Genomic DNA, 23,054 nt, shown 5'->3' with positions numbered 1-23,054 from the left:
TGACAACAGTACTTACTTTTTTGCCAAACAGTTGTCAGCGTTGGCACGCTCTTCCTCCCTGTTCTGTTCAAGGGTTTTTAAGAGTGTCTCCATTAGTCTCCCAATAAACCTTGAACTTTTGAAGGCCAACTTAAAATGACATACTCTCCACAGATCTGTTATACTAAGTCATCAGCCTATTTGTCATTTTGAAGGCAGAACCAGTCCTGCCAGTCTCTGTCAGGAAGGTGTATGGCCTGGCCCAGCCCATGAGTAGCCAACCAATTTTTTTTCATTCTTCCTGTACCTCTGCAGGCAGTTCCAGACACACACTGCTGCTGAGGAGAAAATGAAAGGAAGAAAAATCTTTAAATTTCGCTGCAGAATCATTAGAACTGTACTGTCGGTTTGCCCTCTGACAGAGGGAAAGCCCTCCTTTGTGTTTGCCTGAGACGTCAGCAGCTTGACCCCCTGCTTATCTTTATGGAACAGTATCTGATGGACAAACCCAGGAAGAAGACAGAATATACATTACAAACCCTTTGCAAGCAGCCAGTCTGAGCAGGAGACGCTTTGGCCCCCTTACCACACTAAATCTCAGATGTCCTTACATGGGCAAAAAGCATGGTAGATAAACTGCAGTGTCTGGTATTCCTGCTCATCCTCATGGTGGGTAACACAAAGAAGATTGAACTATGAGCTGCATCAGTTTCTCTGTATCCTTCAGTGGATTGACGGAGATTTTTTTTTCTTTTGAAGGCACAAGTCCCTCTGGGGCATGTTGCCTTAGACCTGCTCCTTGGTACATTGTACAGTACAGTACAGTCTCCTCCTTTAATCCTCTCTATCTTGCCACGTGGATGGGGCAAAAGGCCTAAACTACCTAAGAAGAGCCAGAGCAATTTCAGCTTTGTGCAGTATTGGCTTGGGAGAAGAGAGGTAGCATGCATCGTAGGAGTGGTGATAGCATGCATTGTAGGAGCGGTCATCAGGTCATTCTCTTACCTATTTAAAGTTCAAATTGAATGTCTAGTCCTTAGCTGACCCTTGGGGTGGAAGAGGTGCTTCAGTCTGTAATAGGTTAATAGGAGGCATCGGACTCCTCGCTAAGCTTGGATGACCAGGTAGCATCAGTTTCCAAAAATGACTTTACACCTCCAACTTCTTAGGAAGCTATGTCCTTTCCTCTGGGATGAGTGGTCACAGTGATCCCTGCATTTGTCACCTCCAAGGTAGAACCATTAAAGATTAGGGTTGGAAGAGACCTTAGGAGGTCTTCTAGTCCAACCCCCTGCTCAAAGCAGGACCAACCCCAACTAAATCTTCCCAGCCAGGGTTTTGTCAAGATACAAAAGCAGCACTTAAAGACGATAAAGTCATTGCAGAGAAACTAAATGAATTCTTTGCTTCAGTGTTCGCGGCTGAGGCTGTTAGGGAGATTCCCAAACCTGAGCTGGCTTTTGTAGGTGACAAATCTGAGGAATTGTCACTGATTGAGGTGTCACTAGAAGAGGTTTTGGAATTAATTGATAAACTTAACAGTAACAAGTCACCAGGACCGGATGGCATTCACCCAAGCGTTCTGAAAGAACTCAAATGTGAAATTGCAGAGCTACTAACTATGGTTTGTAACCTGTCCTTTAAATCCGCTTCTGTACTCAATGACTGAAAGATAGCTAATGTAACGCCAATCTTTAAAAACGGCTCTAGAGGTGATCCTGGCAATTAGAGACCAGTAAGTCTAACATCAGTAATGGGCAAATTAGTTGAAATAATCATAAAGAATAAAATTGTCAGACACATAGAAGAACATAAATTGTTGGGCAAAAGTCAGCATGGTTTCTGTAAAGAGAATTTTTTTTTTTTTAAATAAAAAAAGAGAAATCATGTCTTACTAATCTATTCTAGTTCTTTGAAGGGGTCAACAGACATGTGGACAAGGGGGATCCTGTGCACATAGTGCACAGGCGAGTCTCATCTTACGCGTATTTAACATGCTCAAATTCAACTTTGCGCGGTCGGCAAAAACAAAATGAAAAAAGGAGGAAAAATAACAATTTAAATACTGTACCTGTAGTGCGGGCAATTTCGCCCGCCATTGCACTCAGTATAATTTGACTATATGCAATTTTCACTTTACATGCTGACAGCGGAATGTAACCCCAGCGTAAGATGAGACTCGCTTGTACTTCGATTTCCAGAAAACCTTTGACAAGGTCCCTCACCAAAGGCTGTTACCTAAATTAAGTTGTCATGGTATAAAAGGGAAGATCCTTCCATGGATTGAGAACTGGTTAAAAGACAGGGAACAGAGGGTAGGAATAAATGGTAAATTTTCAGAATGGACAAGGGTAAACTAGTGGTGTTCCCCAAGAGTCAGTCCTAGGACCAATCCTACCAGTTTATTCATAAATGATCTGGAGAAAGGGGTAAACAGTGAGGTGGCAATGTTTGCAGATGATAGTAAACTGCTCAAGGGAGTTAAGACCAAAGCAGACTGTGAAGAACTTCAAAAAGATCTCACAAAACTAAGTGATTGGGCAACAAAATGGCAAATGAAATTTCATGTGGATAAATGTAAAGTAATGCATATTGGGAGAAAAAACTCCAGCTATACATACAATATAATTGGGGCTAATTTAGCTACAACTAACCAGGAAAAAGATTTTGGAGTCACGTCCATGCAGTGTGCGGCGGCAGTCAAAAAAGCAAACAGTGTGTTTTGGAATCATTAAAAAGGGGATAGAGAATAAGATGGAGAATATATTATTGCCCTTATATAAATCCGTGGAACGCCCACATCTTGAATACTGCGTACAGATGTGGTCTCCTCATCTCAGAAAAGATATAGTGGCATTAGAAAAGGTTCAGAGAAGGGCAACTAAAATGCTTAGGTGTTTGGAACGGGTCCCATATGAGGAGAGATTAAAGAGGCTAGGACTTTTCAGCTTGGAAAAGAGGAGACTAAGCGGGGATATAAACTCATGAGTGGTGTGGAGAAAGTGAATAAAGAAAAGTTATTTATTTGTTCCCATAATATAAGAACTAGGGGCCACCAAATGAAATTAATGGGCAGCAGGTTTAAAACAAATAAAAGGAAGTTCTTCACACAGTGCACAGTCAGCTTGTGGAACTCCTTACCTGAGGAGGTTGTGAAGGCTAGGACTATAACAGGGTTTAAAAGAGAACTGGATAAATTCATGAAGGTTAAGTTAATTAATGGCTGTTAGCCAGGATGGCTAAGGAATGTGTCTAGCCAGCCTCTGTTTGTCAGAGGGTGGTGATGGATGGCAGGAGAGAGATCGCTTGATCATTACCTGTTAGGTTCTCTCCCTCTGGGGCACCTGGCATTGGCCACTGTTGGTAAACAGGATACTGGGCTGGATGGACCTTTGGTCTGACCCAGTACGGCCATTCTTATGTCAAGCCGGACCATAAAATCCTCTAAGGATGGAGATTCTATCACCTTTCTACGTAACCCATTCCAGTGCTTCACCACCCTACTAGTGAAATAGTTTTTCGTAATATCCAACCTAGATCTCCCGCACTGCAACTTGAGACCATTGCTCCTTGTTCTGTCATCTGTCAACTCTCCTTCAGGTAACTGAAGGCTGCCATCAAATCCCCTCTCACTCTTCTGCAGACTACATAAACCCAATTCCCTCAGCTTCTCCTCATAAATCATGTGCCCCACCCCCCTAATCATTTTCGTTGTCCTCCGCTGGACTCTCTCCAGTTTGTCCACATCCTTTCTGTAGTTGAGGGCCCAAAATTGGACGCATTAGTTCAGATGTGGCCTCATCAGTGCCAAATAGAGGGGAATAATCACTTCCCTCTATCTGCTGGCAACGCTCCTACTAATGCAGCCCAATATGCTGTTAGCCTTCTTGGCAACAAAGGCACAAGGTTAACTCTCATCCAGCTTCTCGTCCACTGTAATCCCCAAGTTGTTTTCTGAAGAACTGCTGCTTAGCCAGTTAGTCCTCATTCTGTAGCAGTGCATGGGATTCTTCTGTCCTAAGTGCAGGACTCTGCACTTGTCCTTGTTGAACCTCATCAGATTTTTTTTTGGCCCAATCCTCCAATTTTTCTAGGTCATTCTGGACCCTATTCCTACCTTCCAGCATATCTACCTCTTCCCCAGGCTTAATGTGATCCACAGACTTGCTGAGGGTGCAGAGCACTGTAGTTAACTGTGTGTGAAGCTGAATGTGAAGATGATGCATAGGTTCCAGCTGGGACAGAAGGGTCTACCTGCTTATTCCATGGCCAAGGCTGTTGTGAGGAACCAAGTCCATCCCCTGGCTCCCGGTCAGCTTTCAATGCCAATTTAAGGCATTGGTCCTAATATTCAAAGTAATTAATGGATTGAGCCTCAGCTATGTCAAAGACTTAAATTCCATCTGTGAACTACTCGGTGCTGATGTTCTGTTGCAGACTGGGATTCACTATATCTTTTAAAAAGAACAGGAGTAGCTGTGGCACCTTAGAGACTAACAAATTTATTTGAGCATAAGCTTTCATGCGCTACAGCCACTTCATCGGATGCATAGACTAGAACATGCAGCAAGAAGATATTTATACACACAGAGAACATGAAAAGGTGGAAGTAGCCATACCAAGTGTAAGAGACCAATCAACTGAGATGAGCTGTTATCAGCAGGAGAAAAACAACTTTTGAAGTGATAATCGAGATGACCAGTCCACACAAGCCGTCCATTTCCTAGACACTACTGTGCTAATAAGCGAAGGTCACAAATACCACTCTATACCGGAAACCTACTGACCGCTATACTTACCTACATGCCTCCAGCTTCCATCCAGGACACACCACATGATCCATTGTCTACAACCAAGCTCTAAGATACAACCGCATTTGCTCCAATCCCTCAGACAGAGACAAACACATACAAGAACTCTATCAAGCATTCTTAAAACTACAATACTCACCTGTCATAACCTAGTCCCAGATTTGGACCTTAGCATCCAAAATATGGTGGTTAGCATGAAAACCTCCAAGCTTAGTTACCAGCTTGGACCTGGTAAAGCTGCCACCACCCAAAAAATTAGAGTGTTTTGGGGCACTCTGGTCCCCCCAGCAACCTTCCCTGGGGACCCCAAGACCCAAATTCCTTGAGTCTTATAACAAAGGGAAATAAACCTTTTCCCTTCCCCCCTCCAGGTGTTCCTGGAGAGATACACAGAAGCAAGCTCCGTGAATCTAAACAGAGGGACTCCACCCTCCCCGTTCCCAGTCCTGGAAAACAGAATTACTTCCCTCTTCACCCAGAGTGTATGCAAAGTCAGGCTAGTAAATCTAAAACACACAGATTTCCCCCTGACTTCTTCCTCCCACCAATTCCCTGGTGAGCACAGACTCAATTCCCTGGAGTTCCCCACTAAAGAAAAACTCCAACAGGTCTTAAAGAGAAAGCTTTATGTAAAAAGAAAAGAAAATACATAAAAATGGTCTCTCTGTATTAAGGTGACAAATACAGGGTCAATTGCTTAAAAGAAATATGAATAAACAGACTTATTCAAAAAGAATACAATTCAAAACACTCCAGCAACTACACACATGTAAAATACAAAAAAACATATAAATCACTATCTGATCTTTTGTACTTACAACTGGGAAACAGAAGATTAGAAAGCAAGAGACAGAAATCCTCCCATAGCCGAGAGAGAGAGAGGCAGAAGACAAAGAACTCGGACACAAACTTCCCTCCACCCAGACCTGAAAAAGTCTGGTTTCCTGATTAGTCCTCTGGTCAAGTGCTTCAGGATACCTCTTTCCAGGTGTAAGAGACATTAACCCTTAGCTATCTGTTTATGACACCACCTTCTGAAGTGAAAAAACAGATTGACAGAGGCAGAAGAGTACCAGGAGTCACCTACTACAGGACAGGTCCAACAAAGAAAATAAGAGTACGCCACTAGCCGTCACCTTCAGCCCCCAACTAAAACCTCTCCAGCGCATCATCAAAGATCTACAACCTATCCTGAAAGATGATCCCTTACTCTCACAGATCTTGGGAGACAGACCAGTCCTCGCTTACAGACCCTAACCTGAAGCAAATACTCACCAGCAACCGCGTACCATACAACATAAACACTAACCCAGGAACCTATCCTTGCAACAAAGCCCGATGCCAACTCTGTCCACATATTTATTCAAGTAACACCATCACAGGACCTAATCACATCAGTCACGCCATCAGGGGCTCGTTCACCTGCATATTTAGCAACGTGATATATGCCATCATGTGCCAGCAATGCCCCTCTGCCATATACATTGGCCAAACCAGACAGTCTCTATGCAAAAAAAAAAAAAAAAAAAAAAGAATGAACACAAATCTGACATCAGGAATCATAACATTCAAAAACCAGTGAGAGAACACTTCAGCCTCTCTAGCCACTCAGCAACAGACTTGAAGATGGCAATTTTACAACAAAAAACTTCAAAAACAGACTCCAGAGAGAGACTGCTGAACTTGAATTAATATGCAAATTAGATACAATTAACTTAGGTTTGAACAGAGGCTGGGAATGGTTGGGCCATTACACTAATTGAATCTATTTCCCCATGTTAAGTATCCTCACGCCTTCTATGGGTTGTCTCGATTATCACTTCAAAAGTTGTTTTTCTCATGCTGATAACAGCTCATCTCAGTTGATTGGTCTCTTACAGTTGGTATGGCTACTTCCACTTTTTCATGTTCTCTGTATGTATAAATATCTTCTTGCTGTATGTTCCAGTCTATGCATCCGATGAAGTGGGCTGTAGCCCACGAAAGCTTATGCTCAAATAAATTTGTTAGTCTCTAAGGTGCTACAAGTACTCCTGTTCTTTTTGCGGATACAGACTTGCACGACTGCTACTCTGAAAACTATATCTTTTGATTCAGATGAGAAATTTTGAAGTTTTTGCTTAAGCTGCATAAGGTGCATAAATAGTTATTCTTGAAATGAATTCCGTATTAGTCAGTGGATCTTATCTCAAACTGGCATGCTATTTAGGGGTGGGATCATTTCCTTCCAGGAACTGACAGGTCTGGTTTGGTCTTCAAACTGAAAATTAGGCTGGAGTCCCACTGTAATGGATCTGTGGACCTTATTATTTGGAGAGAAGAAATTTTCAGATACATTTTTGCTCTTTAGAGCTGGGCAAACTTTTTCTCCAATTGCTGTTTCTGTCTAAAGAATGCCAAGTTCACGCACACAAGGCACTATAAAAGCAGCAAAGAGTCCTGTGGCGCCTTATAGACTAACAGACGTATTGGAGCATGAGCTTTCGTGGGTGAATACAGTTCGTCGGATACTTGACAAGTCACTATTCCTCTCACACAATTTGGATCCATGAAGGCAATCATTTTGAAGAACCATAGATGATATAGGAAGTGGGTAATTTTTATTTTCCTTTTCCAAGCTACAGAAGGTCAGTATAGATAGTGAAAAATTAATGTTTAATTTTTCAACATTTAAAAAAAAAAATCAGATTATACATATAGGGAAATTTTGTGTTCAGAATGGTTTTTAACATAGTGCTCCTCTGTTCATCTGGTTATACAGCACCACATTAAATCACAAGTTTATTGATGCTATATATTTATATGAAAAGTGTTTAGCAAAGTGTTTATTTTTAATACTACTAGTATAAAAATTGTGGAACTGAAACTCTAGAGGCCATAGCCTTACTAAAATGAACAAGTACAATTTTGAGCTTTTAAAAAAATATTTCCAAGCAATACACAACTTTAAGTTGCAAATCTTATAATGCACCAAATTCTTACACTTTTTTTGACATAAAATCTGTAACATATACATGAGAAATACTAAGGGATTTGAAGGCGGTGTCTTGTGCCTGCAGCTCCCAACTCATGCAGAAGCCTCAATGTGACCACGGATGTTCATATGACATAGATATAAAGTACTAATGTTAAATTAAAAGGTTTAATTTACAAATCATTCTTGCATTTTAATTTTTGGTAGATTTCATTCATACATGTGAAAATCTTTGCCATGAAGGAGAATGTGGACCGTGCTCTCGTACATCAAATATTTACTGTAGGTGTGCCTTCAAATCAAAGGTAAAAGTTTAAACACTAATCTCTAGTAACAAGCTCTTGAGCACTCTTAAAAATTATCCGGGGGAAGGGAGCACTATACACTGTAATAGCAAGTAGTACTGCCAGGTTGTAAAACCAGTAGAAAAATAGCTAGCTCAACATGTGGGCCATTTACTTATATGTTTCATCAAGTTCAGGAGTGTGCTTTTCAGTTTATATGTACATGATTTTATTCATTAATTTAGCTGTGGAAAACCCATCTTCTACCACAAAACTACTAAAATTCAGTGAATGTTAATTCCACCAAAAGCATTGTTAGAAGGATGTCAAGTGCATAGTGATTTTATGTGGAGTTTTGGAGAGTGGTGTTCATGCTGTGGAATGTTGCTAGTGCTGCCGTATTAATGCTGCTAGGGCTGCTATTCTTGGAGCTTTGGTGTTAGCTGCACTAGAAGAAAATGCAACGTATTGATTCATTAGACCTCAGTCTTATTCCTAAAGAAAGACCGCATGCTCAGTTTGGTGGCAAAGGCACTCAGCCAGGTTTACTGTCAACAAAGCGCTGTCCTAGTGCCCCATGGGAGCTCAGGTACACTAACATGTATACCCTTGACTAGGTACCAGTTCAGTCAACAGACCAGGATGTTATCCCCTAAACTATTACAAAGATGCCCTGCATGATTTTCTTTTCATATATTGATACAAACAAGTTACATATTACATTCCATATGCTTTTTGTTATAATCCTGTATCTTGAATGGGCTAGTTTGAACAAAATAACTTCATCCATTATCCTATCCTTCCCTCTTTCTTATGAGGGATCTGTGGGTCCATGAGTGTGGCATTTCCTAGAAATGTTTTTATGCAGTTACTTGAGAACTCTGGGCATTTCTATACCATCCTCTCCTGTCAGGAATGTGCTTTCTAATACCGAATGTGTTGTCATTCTGCCAAGGCCTGGTGTATGCTGGTTCACAGCCTTTGATTCACACTGTTAGTTATGCCTAAGGCTCCCACAAGGCTTACGGGGGAGTCATTTGTTTACCAGTCTCCTTTTCTTCCTCACTCTATACATTTGTACAGTGATCCAGCAGATTGTCAGTTTGTACATTGTCAGTAACAGGCCAATTGTTTTCTTATTATTGTGCGGAACCAGATCTTTGAAGCAATATGATAGTTGTTGGAGCCTTAATAAATGTGACATTCATGTGTTCAACAGTATCTTCAGACATGTATGTCTAATGTTTCTGTGACTTTGCCACCAAGGTCCAATATGGTCCCTGCAAACTTGCTTTCCTCATAAAAGTTTGGGCAAAAGGCCTAGGATTATCTCTTATTGCTGTGAGTTCCACCATAGCATTTTTTAGCTTTTGTAGTTTCTCAGAGAACTCGAGATCCTGTCTTTGAAAAGTAAGAGTGAAGTCCATCAGGAAATACCACGTGTCCTGAAAATGGCATTTCTCAAGAACGTCCCAGTCATGGCGTTAACCTTGGCCATAGCGGCAGCTGATTGGTCAAACATCTTGGCATCTGGATTGCTTCCCTTATATGAATTTACAAAACGCATTACAGGTCCAGTCTTGCTGCCTCTTTGTCACAGGAACTTGCTCTTCTGTGAGTAGAGTCCCTATGGGTGTTCCTCTTCAGGTGTACATGTGCCCATGAGTCTTCAGTTGAAGATCTTCATTAACAGTGTCTGTTTGGTCCACATGTTTTGTACATCCTCATGCCATGCTGTGAGGCTAAATAGGTCTGCTTGGGCAGACCACCCTCAGTTGCTTTTCAACCACCTCGGCTTGAGATGGAGTTTTAGCAGGTCCACCTCAAGTGTGCCTTGGTGAAAAGAATTTTTTCCTAGCTGCTAGTTTAGTTCAGTCTAGTTTGTTAGATTAGTTTAGTAGTTGGGAGGATTATTTTTTCTTCTCCCCTCCTGAGGAGGCTTGTCTTCCTCAGGAGGGCATGCCTGGCTTGCCAGGGCTTAAACCAGAAGTGGGCAAACTACAGCCCAGCCCCTGAGCTCCTGGCCCAGAAGGCTAGCCCCCAGTCCCTCCCCTGTTGTCCTCCCTCTCCCGCAGCCTCAGCTCGCTCACTCAACCGCCGTTGCAATGCTCTGGGCAGTGGGGCTGTGAGATCCTGGGGTAGTGCAGCTACAGAGCCTTGCCTGACCCGATGCTCTGTGCTGCGTGGTGGCAGTGGCAGCATTGCCTAGCTCCAGCGCCACCAGACACTGGTGCTCCAGGCAGCACAGTAAAGGGGGCAGGGAGCAGGGGGAGGTTGGATAGAGGGCAAGGGATAGAGTAAAGGGGGCAGGGGGAGGTTGAGGTGGTGGTCAGGGGTGGGAGTGTGGATAGGGGTCAGGGTGGTCGGGTGGGGGAATGGATTAAAAGGGGGCAGAAGTTCCAAGGGGTGCAGTCAGGAAGGAGGGGAGTTGAATGGGGTCCAGGAGAGTCCATCAGGGGCAGGGGTTCCGGGGGCAGTCAGAGGAAAGGGAGAAGGGGTGGTTGGATGGGGCAGGGGTCATCAGGAATGAGAGGAGGGGTTGGATCGGATGGCGGGGGTCCAGGGGTAGTCAAGGGACAAGCAGCAGGAGGGTTGGATGGGGTAGGGATCCCCGGGGGGAGGGTTTCACGGGGCAAGAAGCGGGGGGGTTGGATGGGGCAGGGGTCCCAAGGGGAGATAGGAGGTCGGGGCCAGGCCATGACCCCATCCCCTAACCTGCCCTCCATACAATTTACGAAACCTGATGCGGCCCTTAGGCCAAACAGTTTGCCCACCCCTGGTTTAAATGTTGCCTTGCTTTCCAGGAGCCCAACCTGGTTAGCAGCAGCACTACAAATGTGTTCGCTGCCTAGAAGAGTCACACATCCCACATAAGTGTGGCTTTTGTCTGGTCCTTAATTCCAGGGTGAAGAAGAACCTGGAGATCAAGTTGAGGCTGCTTATGATGAAACATTCCCTTTGTCCTGCTTCAGAGCCAGGTCAGCAATCTCCAGGCAGATCCAGTGTCCCTTCAAACTTGGCTCAGCACTCCTCCAGAAAGGGAAAGACTCCATAGTGCTCCTCAAAAGGTCTCTGGAAGAAGAGCTCTGACTCTCCTTGTAAAGAGTCTGCTCTGAAAAGACTTTGGTCTCCCAGTAGGTCAACCATCTCAGAAAATTCAACCCTTTGAACTGGTACTGTAGAGACAAAGGGCTCCTCCAGTTCCAGTGGGACTGGAAAACCCTGAAGCTCTTCTAAGAGCAAACACTGTTCCGAGCAAGCTTTGTTTTCATCTGGACATGGTAGAGATAGCAAAGAGGGTTGTTCTTCCAGACTGATACAGTTGGACATAGCTCTACCTCTGGTACCTCCCCTGATGGGTTCCTTGCTATGGTATAAGGCTAAACCTCCATCGGCGCCTACCTCAGGGTGCTCTAAATCTTCAGTATTGTGCATTTCTAGAGATAGGTGGACAGTTATATTGGTTCACAGCTCCCTGACAGACAGGTTAAGCAGCTGCTTATGTGCAGACCAGAAATGGGAGATCCACAACACATTTCTAACCAATATATTTGCACAATGGGGTACTCCGCTGAGACCACTTTGTATCTCAGATGAACAAAAAGCTTCCCATGTATTGCTCCAGGGGAGCCATAAGCTGTGATTCCCAGGGCAATGCTCTCCTGCTTTCCTGGCTGGATGACCTCAGATACCCCTTTTCTTCCTTCCCCCTACTACCTCAAGATGTACAGAAGATCTGTCACAACAGAGCCACCATTATCTTCCTAGCACCCTACTGGCCCAGACAGTTCTGGTTCACAGAACTCCTAATGATGTCAGCACACCCACCTATCAGGATTTGACTATTTTAGGATCACCTAGTTCAGGACAGGGATAGGGGGGAGATCAAGCACCTTAACTTGGGCTCACTCCTTCTTATGGCCTGGTACTTGGATGGGTGTCAGAAATAAAACATTCATGCTCCATCCTTGTTCAAGAAATCCTTACCCAAACTAGAAAAGATTCTGCGAGAGCCTGCTACCTGGCTAAATGGCTGTACTTTTCAGCCTGGGTACGTCACCACCACCATATGCATTCCAGTTATCCTCTGCTTAAAGACTTTAGGTCTGGCTCTAGTTTGCTGCGAGTATACCTAGCATTGATTAGTGCCTTTCTCCTTCTGGCAAAGGGACGTTCTGTCTTCATGCACCTGGCTACTGTGTGATTTATGAAGGGCTTGATCAGAAGCTTCCCACTGGTCATTAAACCTACCTCTCAATGGGACTTTAACCTTGTCCTGTCAACATTCTCTTTTGAACCTACAGCAAAACTTCCCCCTCCTGGGGGTATTACAGCTCACTCCATGTGAGGACAAGTTGCTTCCATGGCATCCTTATTGGACATTCTGCTGCAGAGCAGCAATTTGGAGGTCTGTCCACATGTTCATGACACACCTATGCTCTAACTCAAGCTGCAACTGCATACCAGCTGCTTCCTTGCACTCTCCTCAAGTCTGAACATTGCTTGCCTGTCAACCACATGTAGAATACACACAGGGATAATCACTCAGAAAAGAAATAGAGGGTACTTATTGTAACTGGAGATTCTTCAGGAAGTGTGTTCCCTATCTCTATTCCCCTACTTGCCCTCCATCCATCAGGGCAGAGGGGGTAGGGGAGGGGGTTCAGGGGAGAAGGCTGGGGTAGGGGGGATCAGGGATCCGGGTAGAGGGCAGTGGGGGTGTAGGGCAGAAATCTGGGTGTAAGGGGGGTCAAGGCAGAGGGCTGGAGGTGCGGGGAGGTTTAGGGCAGAAGGCTGTGTGGGAGGGGGAGTTCAAGGGTCAGGGCAGAGGGCTGGGTGTGTGGGCAGGGTGCAGGGCAGAAGGCTGTGGGTGGTGTCAGAGCAGAGAGATGGGGCTGTGGGGGTGCAGGGCAGAGGGCTGTGTGTGTGTTGGGGTTGGGGGGTTCAGGGCTGAGTGTATGTGGGGGGTCAGGGCAGAGGGATGGGTGTGGGGGGTGCAGGGCAGAGGGATGGGGCTGTGGGGATGCAGGGTAGAAGGCTGGGTGTGTGGGGAGGGTTCAAGGGTCAGGGCAGAGGGCTGGGGAGTATGGGGGTGCAGAGCAGAATGCTGAGTGTGTGGAGGGGGTCAGGGCAGAGGGCTGGAGGGCATGGGGGGGTGCAGGGTAGAGAGATGGGGCTGTGGGGGTACAGGGCAGAAGGCTGGGTGTGTGGGGGATTCAAGGGTCAGAGCAGAGGGATGGGTGCGTGGGGGGTGTAGGGCAGAAGGCTGTGTGTGTTGGGGGTCAGGGCAGAGGGCTGGGGTGCTCGGCTCGTGGGGGTGCTCCCAGCCCCCTGTCCTGAGCGGCTCATGGCAGGGGGCTGGAAGGGATATACCCTGTTCCACCCCCTTCCCCAAGGCTCCGTCTCTATCTCTCTCTGCATCCTCTACGGAGCTGTGTGCATGCTGCTGCTTTTCCTCCTCCCACTCGCAAGGGCCATCAGCTGATTGGCGCAGGGAAGGAGAGGGGGCAGGGCAGGAAAGCACCATGCTAGGGGAAGGAGAGGGGGCGGGGGAAGCTTGGCTGCCGCAGAACCAAGTTTCTGCCTCCTGCCCCGGCAGGGGAGAGCGGTGGGCTGGGGGGCTGAGTTAGGCTGGGGGCCGGGACCACGGCAGGCAGCTGTGTGCCGCTAAAGATCGGCTTGCGTGCAGTGTTTGGCACGCGTGCTGTAAGTTGCCAGCCCCTGATCTAGACTGTTCTCAGTGGTACCAGATGACAGAATAAGGAATAATGGTCTCAAGTTGCAGTGGGGGATGTTGGATATTAGGAAAAACTTTTTCACTAGGAGGGTGGTGAAGCAGTGGAATGGGTTACCTAGGGAGGTGGTGGAATCTCCTTCCTTAGAGGTTTTTAAGGTCAGGCTTGAGGAAGCCCTGGCTGGGATGGTTTAGTTGGGAATTGGTCCTGCTTTGAGCAGGGGGTGGGACTAGATGACCTCCTGAGGTCCCTTCCAACCCTGATATTGTGTGATGATTTACTCACCCTTTGCAGTAACTGTGGTTCTTCGAGCTGTGTCCCCCTCTTGGTGATCATTACCCACCCTCCTTCCCCTCTGCTTCAGAGTTTCCTGTATAGAACATTGCGGTAGAGAAGGAGTTGAGGTGGTTTGCCTGCACAGACCTCTGTATCCTCTGTGTAGGGCACAGGAATATATGGGATGGATGCACAAACCGAGTGGAGGCTAATGAAAACGTCCAATTGAAGTTGCATGGGGCACACACACCTGAAGTGGAGTCCCTATAGCGGGGCACATCTCAGAAAAACAGTTTTTACTGCACAGGGTGAGTAACCTGTCCTTATGGTTGTCATCACTTATTGGCTGTGTGTGTGTTCTCTGTGTGCTGCTCTTGCTCTGGCCAGATAGCCTGTCCAGCAGGCTCCAGTCGACTTGTCCAAGAAGACCACAGGCTCCGTTCAGTAGCAAAGGAACTTGGCTAGGTTTATTGTCCATGAAGCACCGTCCTAATGCCCTGGCTCAATGGTTACAAGTACCCTAACACATGTATGCCCATCACAATGGACTCAGCTCAGTGAACAGCGGGACTTTCCATTCTCCCCTTAGCTAAACAACACCCTCTCTGTGACCTCTCTTTTATACATTGATACAAACAAATTCCCTATTGCCCCTCTGATGTGGTTAGTTACCACCCTTTACATTGTACTTCTTGGTTTAATCAAAACATCTCTATCCATCATCCTATGATCCTGACCTTCTCTTTAAGAGGGCTCAGTATGTCCCAGTATCATCTTCAGGGAGTGTGTTTACACCATAACCTTGTAGTGGGGTTTTCTGGCACTACTCTTCTAGACTGTGCTTACATGACTTAGTGCCTAAGCATATTTGTGTTTTTGCAACACCAGCCCTGTTCTTGCCAGGTTCATGTATTGGACGGTGAACTTGCAAGCAGGCATCTGCTTTGTAAGAGGGCAGGGCTTGACTTTAGTTTGAGCCTTAGGTCTTACACCAGGCTCTTATATCAGGCCTCATGTCTCAGGGTACGTCTACACTACAGGATAAATTCGAATGAGCTTAAACCGATTTTATAAAACATATTATAAAGTCGATTGTGCGCGTCCACACTAGGCACATTAATTCGGTGGTGTGCGTCCGTGGTCCGAGGCTAGCGTCGATTTCTGGAGTGGTGCACTGTGGGTAGCTACTATAAAAGAATGAGGCCAATAACATCGATTTGCGTCTACACTAACCCTAAATCGATATAGTAATATCGATTTTAGCGTTACTCCTCTCGTTTTGTAGGAGCCCTTTAAATCGATATAAAGAGCAGTGTAGTGTGGACGGGTGCAGTGTTAAATCGATTTAACGCTGTTAAAATCAGTTTAACAGCGTAGTGTGGACCAGGCCTCAGGCTCTCTCTTTCTACTACATTCCCCCACTTTTTGTCTTTTTATGCGGAGGATGTTTTAACCATCGTCCTGGAAAAGCATAATGCATGGACTGAAGATGTCCCAGCAGGCTAAACACTGTTTTATGGCCACCTTATTTTACCTTCTACATATTCATGCCCCATCTGTTCCTTGGTCTGCACCTTCCCTCGTATGACTGGTGAACAGATTTTATGTTCCAATTATGTCTTAGTCCCTTTTGGTGGGAATGTTAACTCAGGGACTTTGAGGAATGGAATTTTATGTTTGAGCTTTGTGCACACTCCTATATAATATGACACTGCCTCATATTTGAGCATCACAATCCTTTTCTAATCTGTTGTTGTAGTCTGGCCCTTTTACTTTGGTACTGCAGATAGCAACACACTCATATTAGGGCAATTACAGTTAGTACTGTATTAGTAGTAGGATGAGTGTTTTGCTGTGTATATAAGTAGTAAAACAGAAGTTTGGAGTAGAGACATCACAAATGAGGCCTTGTATATAATTTTTTGTAATTAGTTACTACACAGTACTGTCCTCCCATGTTATCATAGAATATCAGGATTAGAAGGGACCTCAGGAGGTCATCTAGTCCAACCCGCTGCTCAAAGCAGGACCAATCCCCAGACAGATATAAGTTACCCTTATTGCTAGTTGTCACTCTCTACTGAGGGAATTCTGCACCAAAAAGTTAAAAAATTCTGTCAACAATATTTTAAAATTCTCCATATTTTATTTGTCAAAATAATACGATATTGTCACACCAGATTCAATATTTTGGTAATTTATTTCAAAATACTTGTCAGCAAGTATGTCTGTAACAATACAGACAAAAGATTCAGGAAATGTGTGTTTGACAAATAGATTCCTTACTAGGCATGTGTAGAGGTGTGGACTCACCCCTCTGGCGCCTCCTGCTGGTGACTTCTGGGAATTAGCTCGGTTCCAGCTGTGGAGTGCCCTCTGCAGGCCCGTGATCTGCCTGTCCTCTGACCCCCGTGCCCCTCCCTGGATCCGATGCCTTTTTACCTGGGATGCTGTCCCCCGGCAGTAACCCCTCAGTCTTAGGGTCTCCCCTCTGCAGGGGAACTCCCTCCTACTGTTCCCACCTTGCCTCAATATCAGGCTACGGCCAGTCATTGTCTAGCCCCTGCGCCCTGGGGCAGATAGCAGTATCAGCCTACTTATCACTGGCAAGGAGGGTTTAGGCCTGCTGCCTTGGGCTGCCCTCTGCAACCCCCAGTACCTTTTAGCCCAATGCTAGGCCTTAGCCTGGGGCTTTTCAGGCTGGAGCTCCCCAGCCCCTCAGCCTTTCCCCAGCCCTGCTTTACTCAGGTACTTTGTCTCTCGCTCCCTGCAGCCAGGCCCTTCTCCCTCTACAGGCAGAGAGAGACTCCTGTCCCCCAGGCTTCCCTGGCTTTATAGGGCCAGCTGAGTCTGTTTGGGGCGTGGCCACAGCTGCAGCCACTTCCCCCAATTAGCCCAGCCTAAAAGCTGCTTTCTCCAGCCACAGCCCCCTCCCAGGGCAGTTTTTACCCCTTTAAGGCAGGAACGGGGGTCCACCCTGCTACAGCATGTTAATATAGAACTTTGAGTAATTCATTTAAACTACAATATAGAAACATATTTCCTGCACCCCTCAGAAGCAGTACAAAGGCTTGGGAAAGTATGAGGTAATAGAGGAACTGAGGGAGAAGGAAGGAGCCTGGCAGTGAACTTGGAGAGTTGTTGGGTAGGAAGGAGCCTGGCAGTGAACTTGGAGAGTTGTTGGGTATGGAATGGTTTCTTTTTGGGTGGGGGAGGAGGGATTGCTAGGTAGTTGGGAAGGCTCCCTTATGCAGACCCTAGCTGACCCCAAGCCCCTCCCATTCAGTCAGGCACATCTGTCCCTGTCCCCATGTGTCCTTGCACCCCCTGTTTCCATGTGGCCCTCCATTCAGCCCCTGGTTCAGTACTGTCACCCCACTAGCCCTTCTGAATCCCAGTCTGTGATCCTCCAGCAGCCCCGTGGGCCCTACTCTGCTTCCTACTTGGCTCCACAGGCACACTGCTGTGATGAGCTCAGTGACAAGCTGTTACTGCCAGTCAGCTGGCTGTTCTGGTGCCACAGTGGCCTCTGGTGCATGAAAGGTGGAACTGCAGTATTTCTTCAGCAGAATGTATTTTTGGGGTGGGGTGGGGGGCAATACTGTAGTAGACATGAATTCTGCATGTTTGCAGTGGCATAGAATTCCCCCAGGAGTAATCCTCTGATGACCTTCATTGGGCAGGAAACAGGATCAGCTAGCTTCTGTGTTCCACATAACCTACATGATTGCATACCTCTGATACACCAGTAGTTGACGTAGATCCAGTTATTTCTTACAGATGCTGTGTTCCACATAACCTACTGAATGGACAGTAACCAATTTACCAAACATTGCTTTATGATTTAATATTGTTAACCAGACACCGAACAAGATTGTTTTGAATAACCTGTTTCAATTAGGATGCAGTGTTATTGACTCCAAATTATCATAGACTATTAGGGTTGGCAGGGACCTCAGGAGGTCATCTAGTCCAACCCCCTGCTCAAAGCAGGACCAATCCCCAGATTTTTACCCCAGTTCCCCAAATGGCCCCCTCAAGTATTGAACTCACAAACCACTGAGCTATCCCTCTCCCCCAGTATGACTGGTACTAACAGGGAATTGTTTACACAATTTGACGTATTGCCAACTCATCACTGTTTTTGTTATACACCAACAATGCCAGTGCCAGCTAGCTGTTTATTACTGATAAGATTAGGTGATTAAAAAAAGAAAATGTTTCCTAATGAGTTGGTTATGGTAGTTACTATGTAACTTCCATAAACAGTAAAAATAACTTCTTTACTGGTTTGTTGTTTGTTTGCTGTCATTAATTAGTTAATTTTTACCTATGTGTTGGTTAAACAGTTTAGCAATGTTATTCTAAATGGTTTACAGCAATAGAATAATAATACAGTTGCTTTTACACAGTAGCTAAATTCATTCGTATTTTGTTGGTAAAGATTTAAAACCAGCGGCACACGAACTCACTTTACTTAATAATATACAGATTAAATGACAGTTAGACGTGGTCCAGCTAGTGGTATTTAGCTGATTGCCTACCTAGTTGTCCGTATATGGTAGACTGAGGTGTAGTTGGCAAGTCTGTTGTTTATAAAGCACTTCATTTTTCTTTTCTTGATGCCTGAGGGTTTCTTCACTATGTCCTGATACCTTCTGGAGTCTTCAGTCTGTGGGATGCAGCTATAAACAGCTTAAGTTGATTAATTGAATAAAGTTTTACATTTCCCTTGTTTTCAGTAACCCAAATTTAGTACACAGATTAATTTAGTGTGCATTATTAACTTTTTATATACTAAATATAGTGCTTAACTGCTGAAATAGATGTTCACGATGTTCTGTGAGAAGGGGTACTGCTCTCCCCTGTTGAGCACTCTGTTTTAGCAAAAGTGTTTAGTAACAGAATTGTTACCAAATTTTCTGGAATTAATTTGCTTGATATCAATTCCACTTCTGCTAATTGTTTAGAAGCACAGACTTTAACCACCACTACTTCCCTTTAACATAACATTAAAGAAAAAGAGTATAAACATTAAACCAAACTGAATTTTAAATGCTGGCCTATGAAAACACTTTGAGGGTATTAAACGTTTATAACACTTAAGCCTGGTCTACACTACGACTTTAGGTTGAATTTAGCAGCATTACCTCAATTTAAGCCTGGACCCATCCACACGACGAAGCCTTTTCTTTCAACTTAAAGGGCTCTTAAATCAATTTCTTTACTCCACCTCTGACGAGGGGATTAGCGCTGAAATCGGCCTTGCCGGGTCGAATTTGGGATAGTGTGGACACAATTCGACTGTATTGACCTCCGGGAGCTATCCCAGAGTGCTCCATTGTGACCGCTCTGGACAGCGCTCTCAACTTAGATGCACTGGCCAGGTAGACAGGAAAAGGCCTGTGAACTTTTGAATTTCATTTCCTGTTTGGCCAGCGTGTTTGCAGAGCTCATGCAGCATGATGTGCACATTGCTGAGGCACATTGCCTGGCCCGTGCTTTGTGAAAAGTCTATGACCGTGTTCCTCTCATCACCACACTGCTGTTGCCTCCTCGCCTGGTTTTGGGTGAAACAATTGTCTGCCGTTTCTCTGATGGAGGGAGGGGCAACTGACGACATGGCTTACAGGGAATTAAAATCAACAAAAGGGATGGCTTTGCATCAAGGAGAAACACAAACAGCTGTCACACAGAATGGCCCCCTCAAGGACTGAACTCAAAACCCTGGTTTTAGCAGACCGTTGATTTCACAAAACAAATCGAGTCAATTTCTTGTTTTGATCCATCTATGTTTTACATCTTAGGCTGGCAGCAGATGGTGCAGTACGACTGCAAGCCATCGTTATCTCCTGGGTGCTCAGCAGAAGATGGGCATGACCTGGCTGAGTCACTCCCATGTCTGCCCAGGCACCCCTGACCGATCTCATGAAGGTCAGCTAAAAGAGCACCCAGGAATATGGCGATGGCTACCAATCGTAATGCACCGTCTGCTGCCAAAAGGCAATGAGCTGCTGCTGGGTAGCAATGCAGTCCCATGTCTGCCAGCACCCAGGAGACGTACAGTGATGGTGACCTGAGCGGGCTCCATGCTTGCTATGGTATGGCGTCTGCTCAGGTAACCCAGGAAAAAAGGCCCGAAACAATTGTCTGCCGTTGCTTTCACGGAGGGAGGGAGAGGGAGGCCTGACGACATGTACCCAGAACCACTCATGACTCTGTTTTTGCTCTATCAGACACTGGGATCTCAACCCAGAATCCCAATGGGCAGCGGAGACTGTGGGAACTGTGGGATAGCTACTCACAGCTACCCATAGTGCAATGCTCCGGAAGTTGACACTAGCCTTGGTACTGTGGACGCAGTCCGCCAACTTAATGCACTTAGAGCATTTTGTGTGGGACACACACAATCGACTATATAAAAACGATTTCTAAAAAAAGTCTATAAATTTGACCTAATTTCATAGTGTAGACATATCCTTAGTTGTATTTGGGAGAAAAAGGTGTTAACGTGTTGAAATTATTTGGTTAGCTTTAACATTTTGGAACATAACCAGACAGTTTATATTGATATATTTTTTACTATTTGTTGCTATAACATTCCTATAGCTATAATTTAATACTTAATAAAGGTGCAAAAAAGTTTATAAAAATCCAAACAGGAAAGTGACATTTTGTTAATTGAATTACTGGTCTTGTTTCCCTTTGCATTTTTTCCTTTGAATAAAAAAACCCCACTGTGATTAATAAAATATAATTATTTTTGTTTGCAGAAATATAATTATTTTTGTTGAGGCAGAAATATATGTATATATTTATAACTGAGGCCTTTTTGAGCTTTTGCAAAAAAAATTAATTGGTTAATAATGTTATGATGGTTATACTCCAACCATAATATTAAAATGGTGTGGTACTATTTGTATTTTTAAAAAGTATAAAATTGACTTTTGTTGCAACAAAATAAAAAAGTGGTCCCGTGACACACACAACACAGGACGACATACAGGACAAAATTACAATTGAAAATGAATGGCACTAGAATTATATTTATAACTATACAAGATAAGGTATTAAGAACCTTAGGTATTAAAGCAACACGTTATAGAAAATAAACAGGTAAACGAAAGTTAAAGATCTAAATAAGCAAGTTATTATCTTTTTATTTTAAACTTTTAATAAGAATTGATAAAAAAAACATATTGTTATTTTCCCTCTTTGTTGTATTAGGTTAATATGTTAAGGCATTTTTAATTTCTTTATATTACTTTAAAAACTCTGCTATATGGAAATGTTTCAAATATTAGTCAGTGGTTAGAATTAGAAGCAGAGTCTGCATTTCTGTTGCCTGGCAACCATATCTTCAAGAAAGTTTAGGTGAAATTACAGCTGTTGATTCCTGAAGAGTAAAAATAATAATTTACTGGATTTATTTAAAGTAAAACTTTTATCTTATTTTCTCTTTATTTTGTTCTATTTTCAGTTGCTTTGTCTTTTTTAGCCATGGTGGTTTCTGGAATAACTATAACTTTTAAAGCAAAGAGAGAGAGCAGAATTGAGGAGAGGCAGGGAGTGCAGGGGAAGGGAAGAGGGAAGCACCACCTAGGAAAGGAGGGATACCTGAGCCAGGAAAGATTAACTCAATCAAATTATCTTAAAGTACAGGCAGCAGCTGTCAGTTTAGCAAACAGAGGATATAAGGGAAAATTTAACTACATGTAAAAATATTTGAGAAAGAAGGTTATATTATTGGCTCTGTGAATTAAACTAGTTGGGAACCTGCACCTCTGTTTTTTATCCTAGCTCCAAGATAAGAGTAGGGGTCATTAACTGCTCTTGCAAAATCTGAATTTGTTCCCCTAGTGTCTGTTGTTTTTGTCTGCATGCCAGATAGATTGCAAGAGTGCCCTTGCCTGCTACGTTTAACTGTTTTTGGGCAACTCCATGTATTAATGCATCAATTTTTGGTATTAAACTGCTCAGTCTCAGTATTTCACTTTGAAATTCTTTTTTATCCACTCCCTTGTGATCAAATCGCCGCGCTTGTCTCCTAGCATGCCCTGTGAACTGTTCCATTTTTTTCCTTCGTCTCATTTACCAATCCAGTGAAAGTATTGTTTGCTACTTCTCCCTCCTGTGCATTTACTCTTCTTGTTCTGACAGGCACCAGTCTAGGTCTCAGTTTAGGTTTTAGTGGAACCTGGCTTTTATCATACAGATAGTTGCAATGCAGTGGCCCCTGTGCCTGGTTTGTTAGGTGGCCAGTTTGGCTCATTCCCAGTGTCCCCATTGCAGCACCTATTTCAATCATTTCATGTTACATCATCTAATTTTTCTCAGGCCGTCTTTTTCCGTTTCTGTTTCCATTCTTCAAGCACTATATAGGTATCCGAAGCCTGTTGCTGACCAATATTTATACTAGGGTATGGCACTTCCATTTTTGACAGATTCTTTACAGCTATTTCCAACATTTTATTCTGTTCCTGTGCTTTCTGTAACGTCTAATGTCTCTGAACTGCTTGCCACCCTGCTAGGAGAGCAGAAGCATTTCAGAGCTTTGTTGCTTCTCTTGCTGCTTTTAACTTTTTCTTTGTTTCAGTTAGCTGCCCTACCAATTTTGTGGCCTGTTGTGTACATTTCTTACTCTTACTATTTTCTAGGACTACAATCTATGCTGAACCTTACAGATTCCATTCCTTGTTTCTTCCCCCATCTCTTTTTTAAATTTATATGCACCACCTTTACTGGCAATCCAGCATGTCCATACCTCATCAAATTCTGGGGGGATTTTCAGGGAGAAGATAAGGGGATTCCCTCGCTCAGAGTGTTCTGCCATGTTAGATTGTGATTCCTACACAGGACAGCTCGCCTACTTACTAGATCAGCGGTTGGGGTCACCATTGTTGTCAGTTGTTGGATGTTGTGTTCTCTCTGTGTGTAGCACCAGTTCTGCACAAAGAGCAGACCCAGCGGACCTCGACTGAACTGCCCAAGAAGA

General features: G+C 44.3%; 1 protein-coding gene across 1 annotated transcript in view; it reads left to right on the top strand.

Annotated features, from left to right (window-relative positions):
• The window catches only part of NFX1 (nuclear transcription factor, X-box binding 1), a 185,617-nt gene that overhangs the window by 53,780 nt on the left and 108,783 nt on the right, over nt 1-23,054 (top strand). The window contains exon 10 of the mRNA XM_030551651.1: nt 7,972-8,069. Within this exon, the coding sequence (XP_030407511.1) occupies nt 7,972-8,069 (98 nt within the window). The remainder of the gene's footprint in view (nt 1-7,971; nt 8,070-23,054) is intronic.

Source organism: Gopherus evgoodei, chromosome 2 (genome assembly GCF_007399415.2).
Source record: "Gopherus evgoodei ecotype Sinaloan lineage chromosome 2, rGopEvg1_v1.p, whole genome shotgun sequence".
Taxonomy (NCBI): Eukaryota; Metazoa; Chordata; order Testudines; family Testudinidae; genus Gopherus; species Gopherus evgoodei.
The sequence above is the reverse complement of the archived record's forward strand: the minus strand, read 5'-3'. Positions and strand labels throughout refer to the sequence as shown.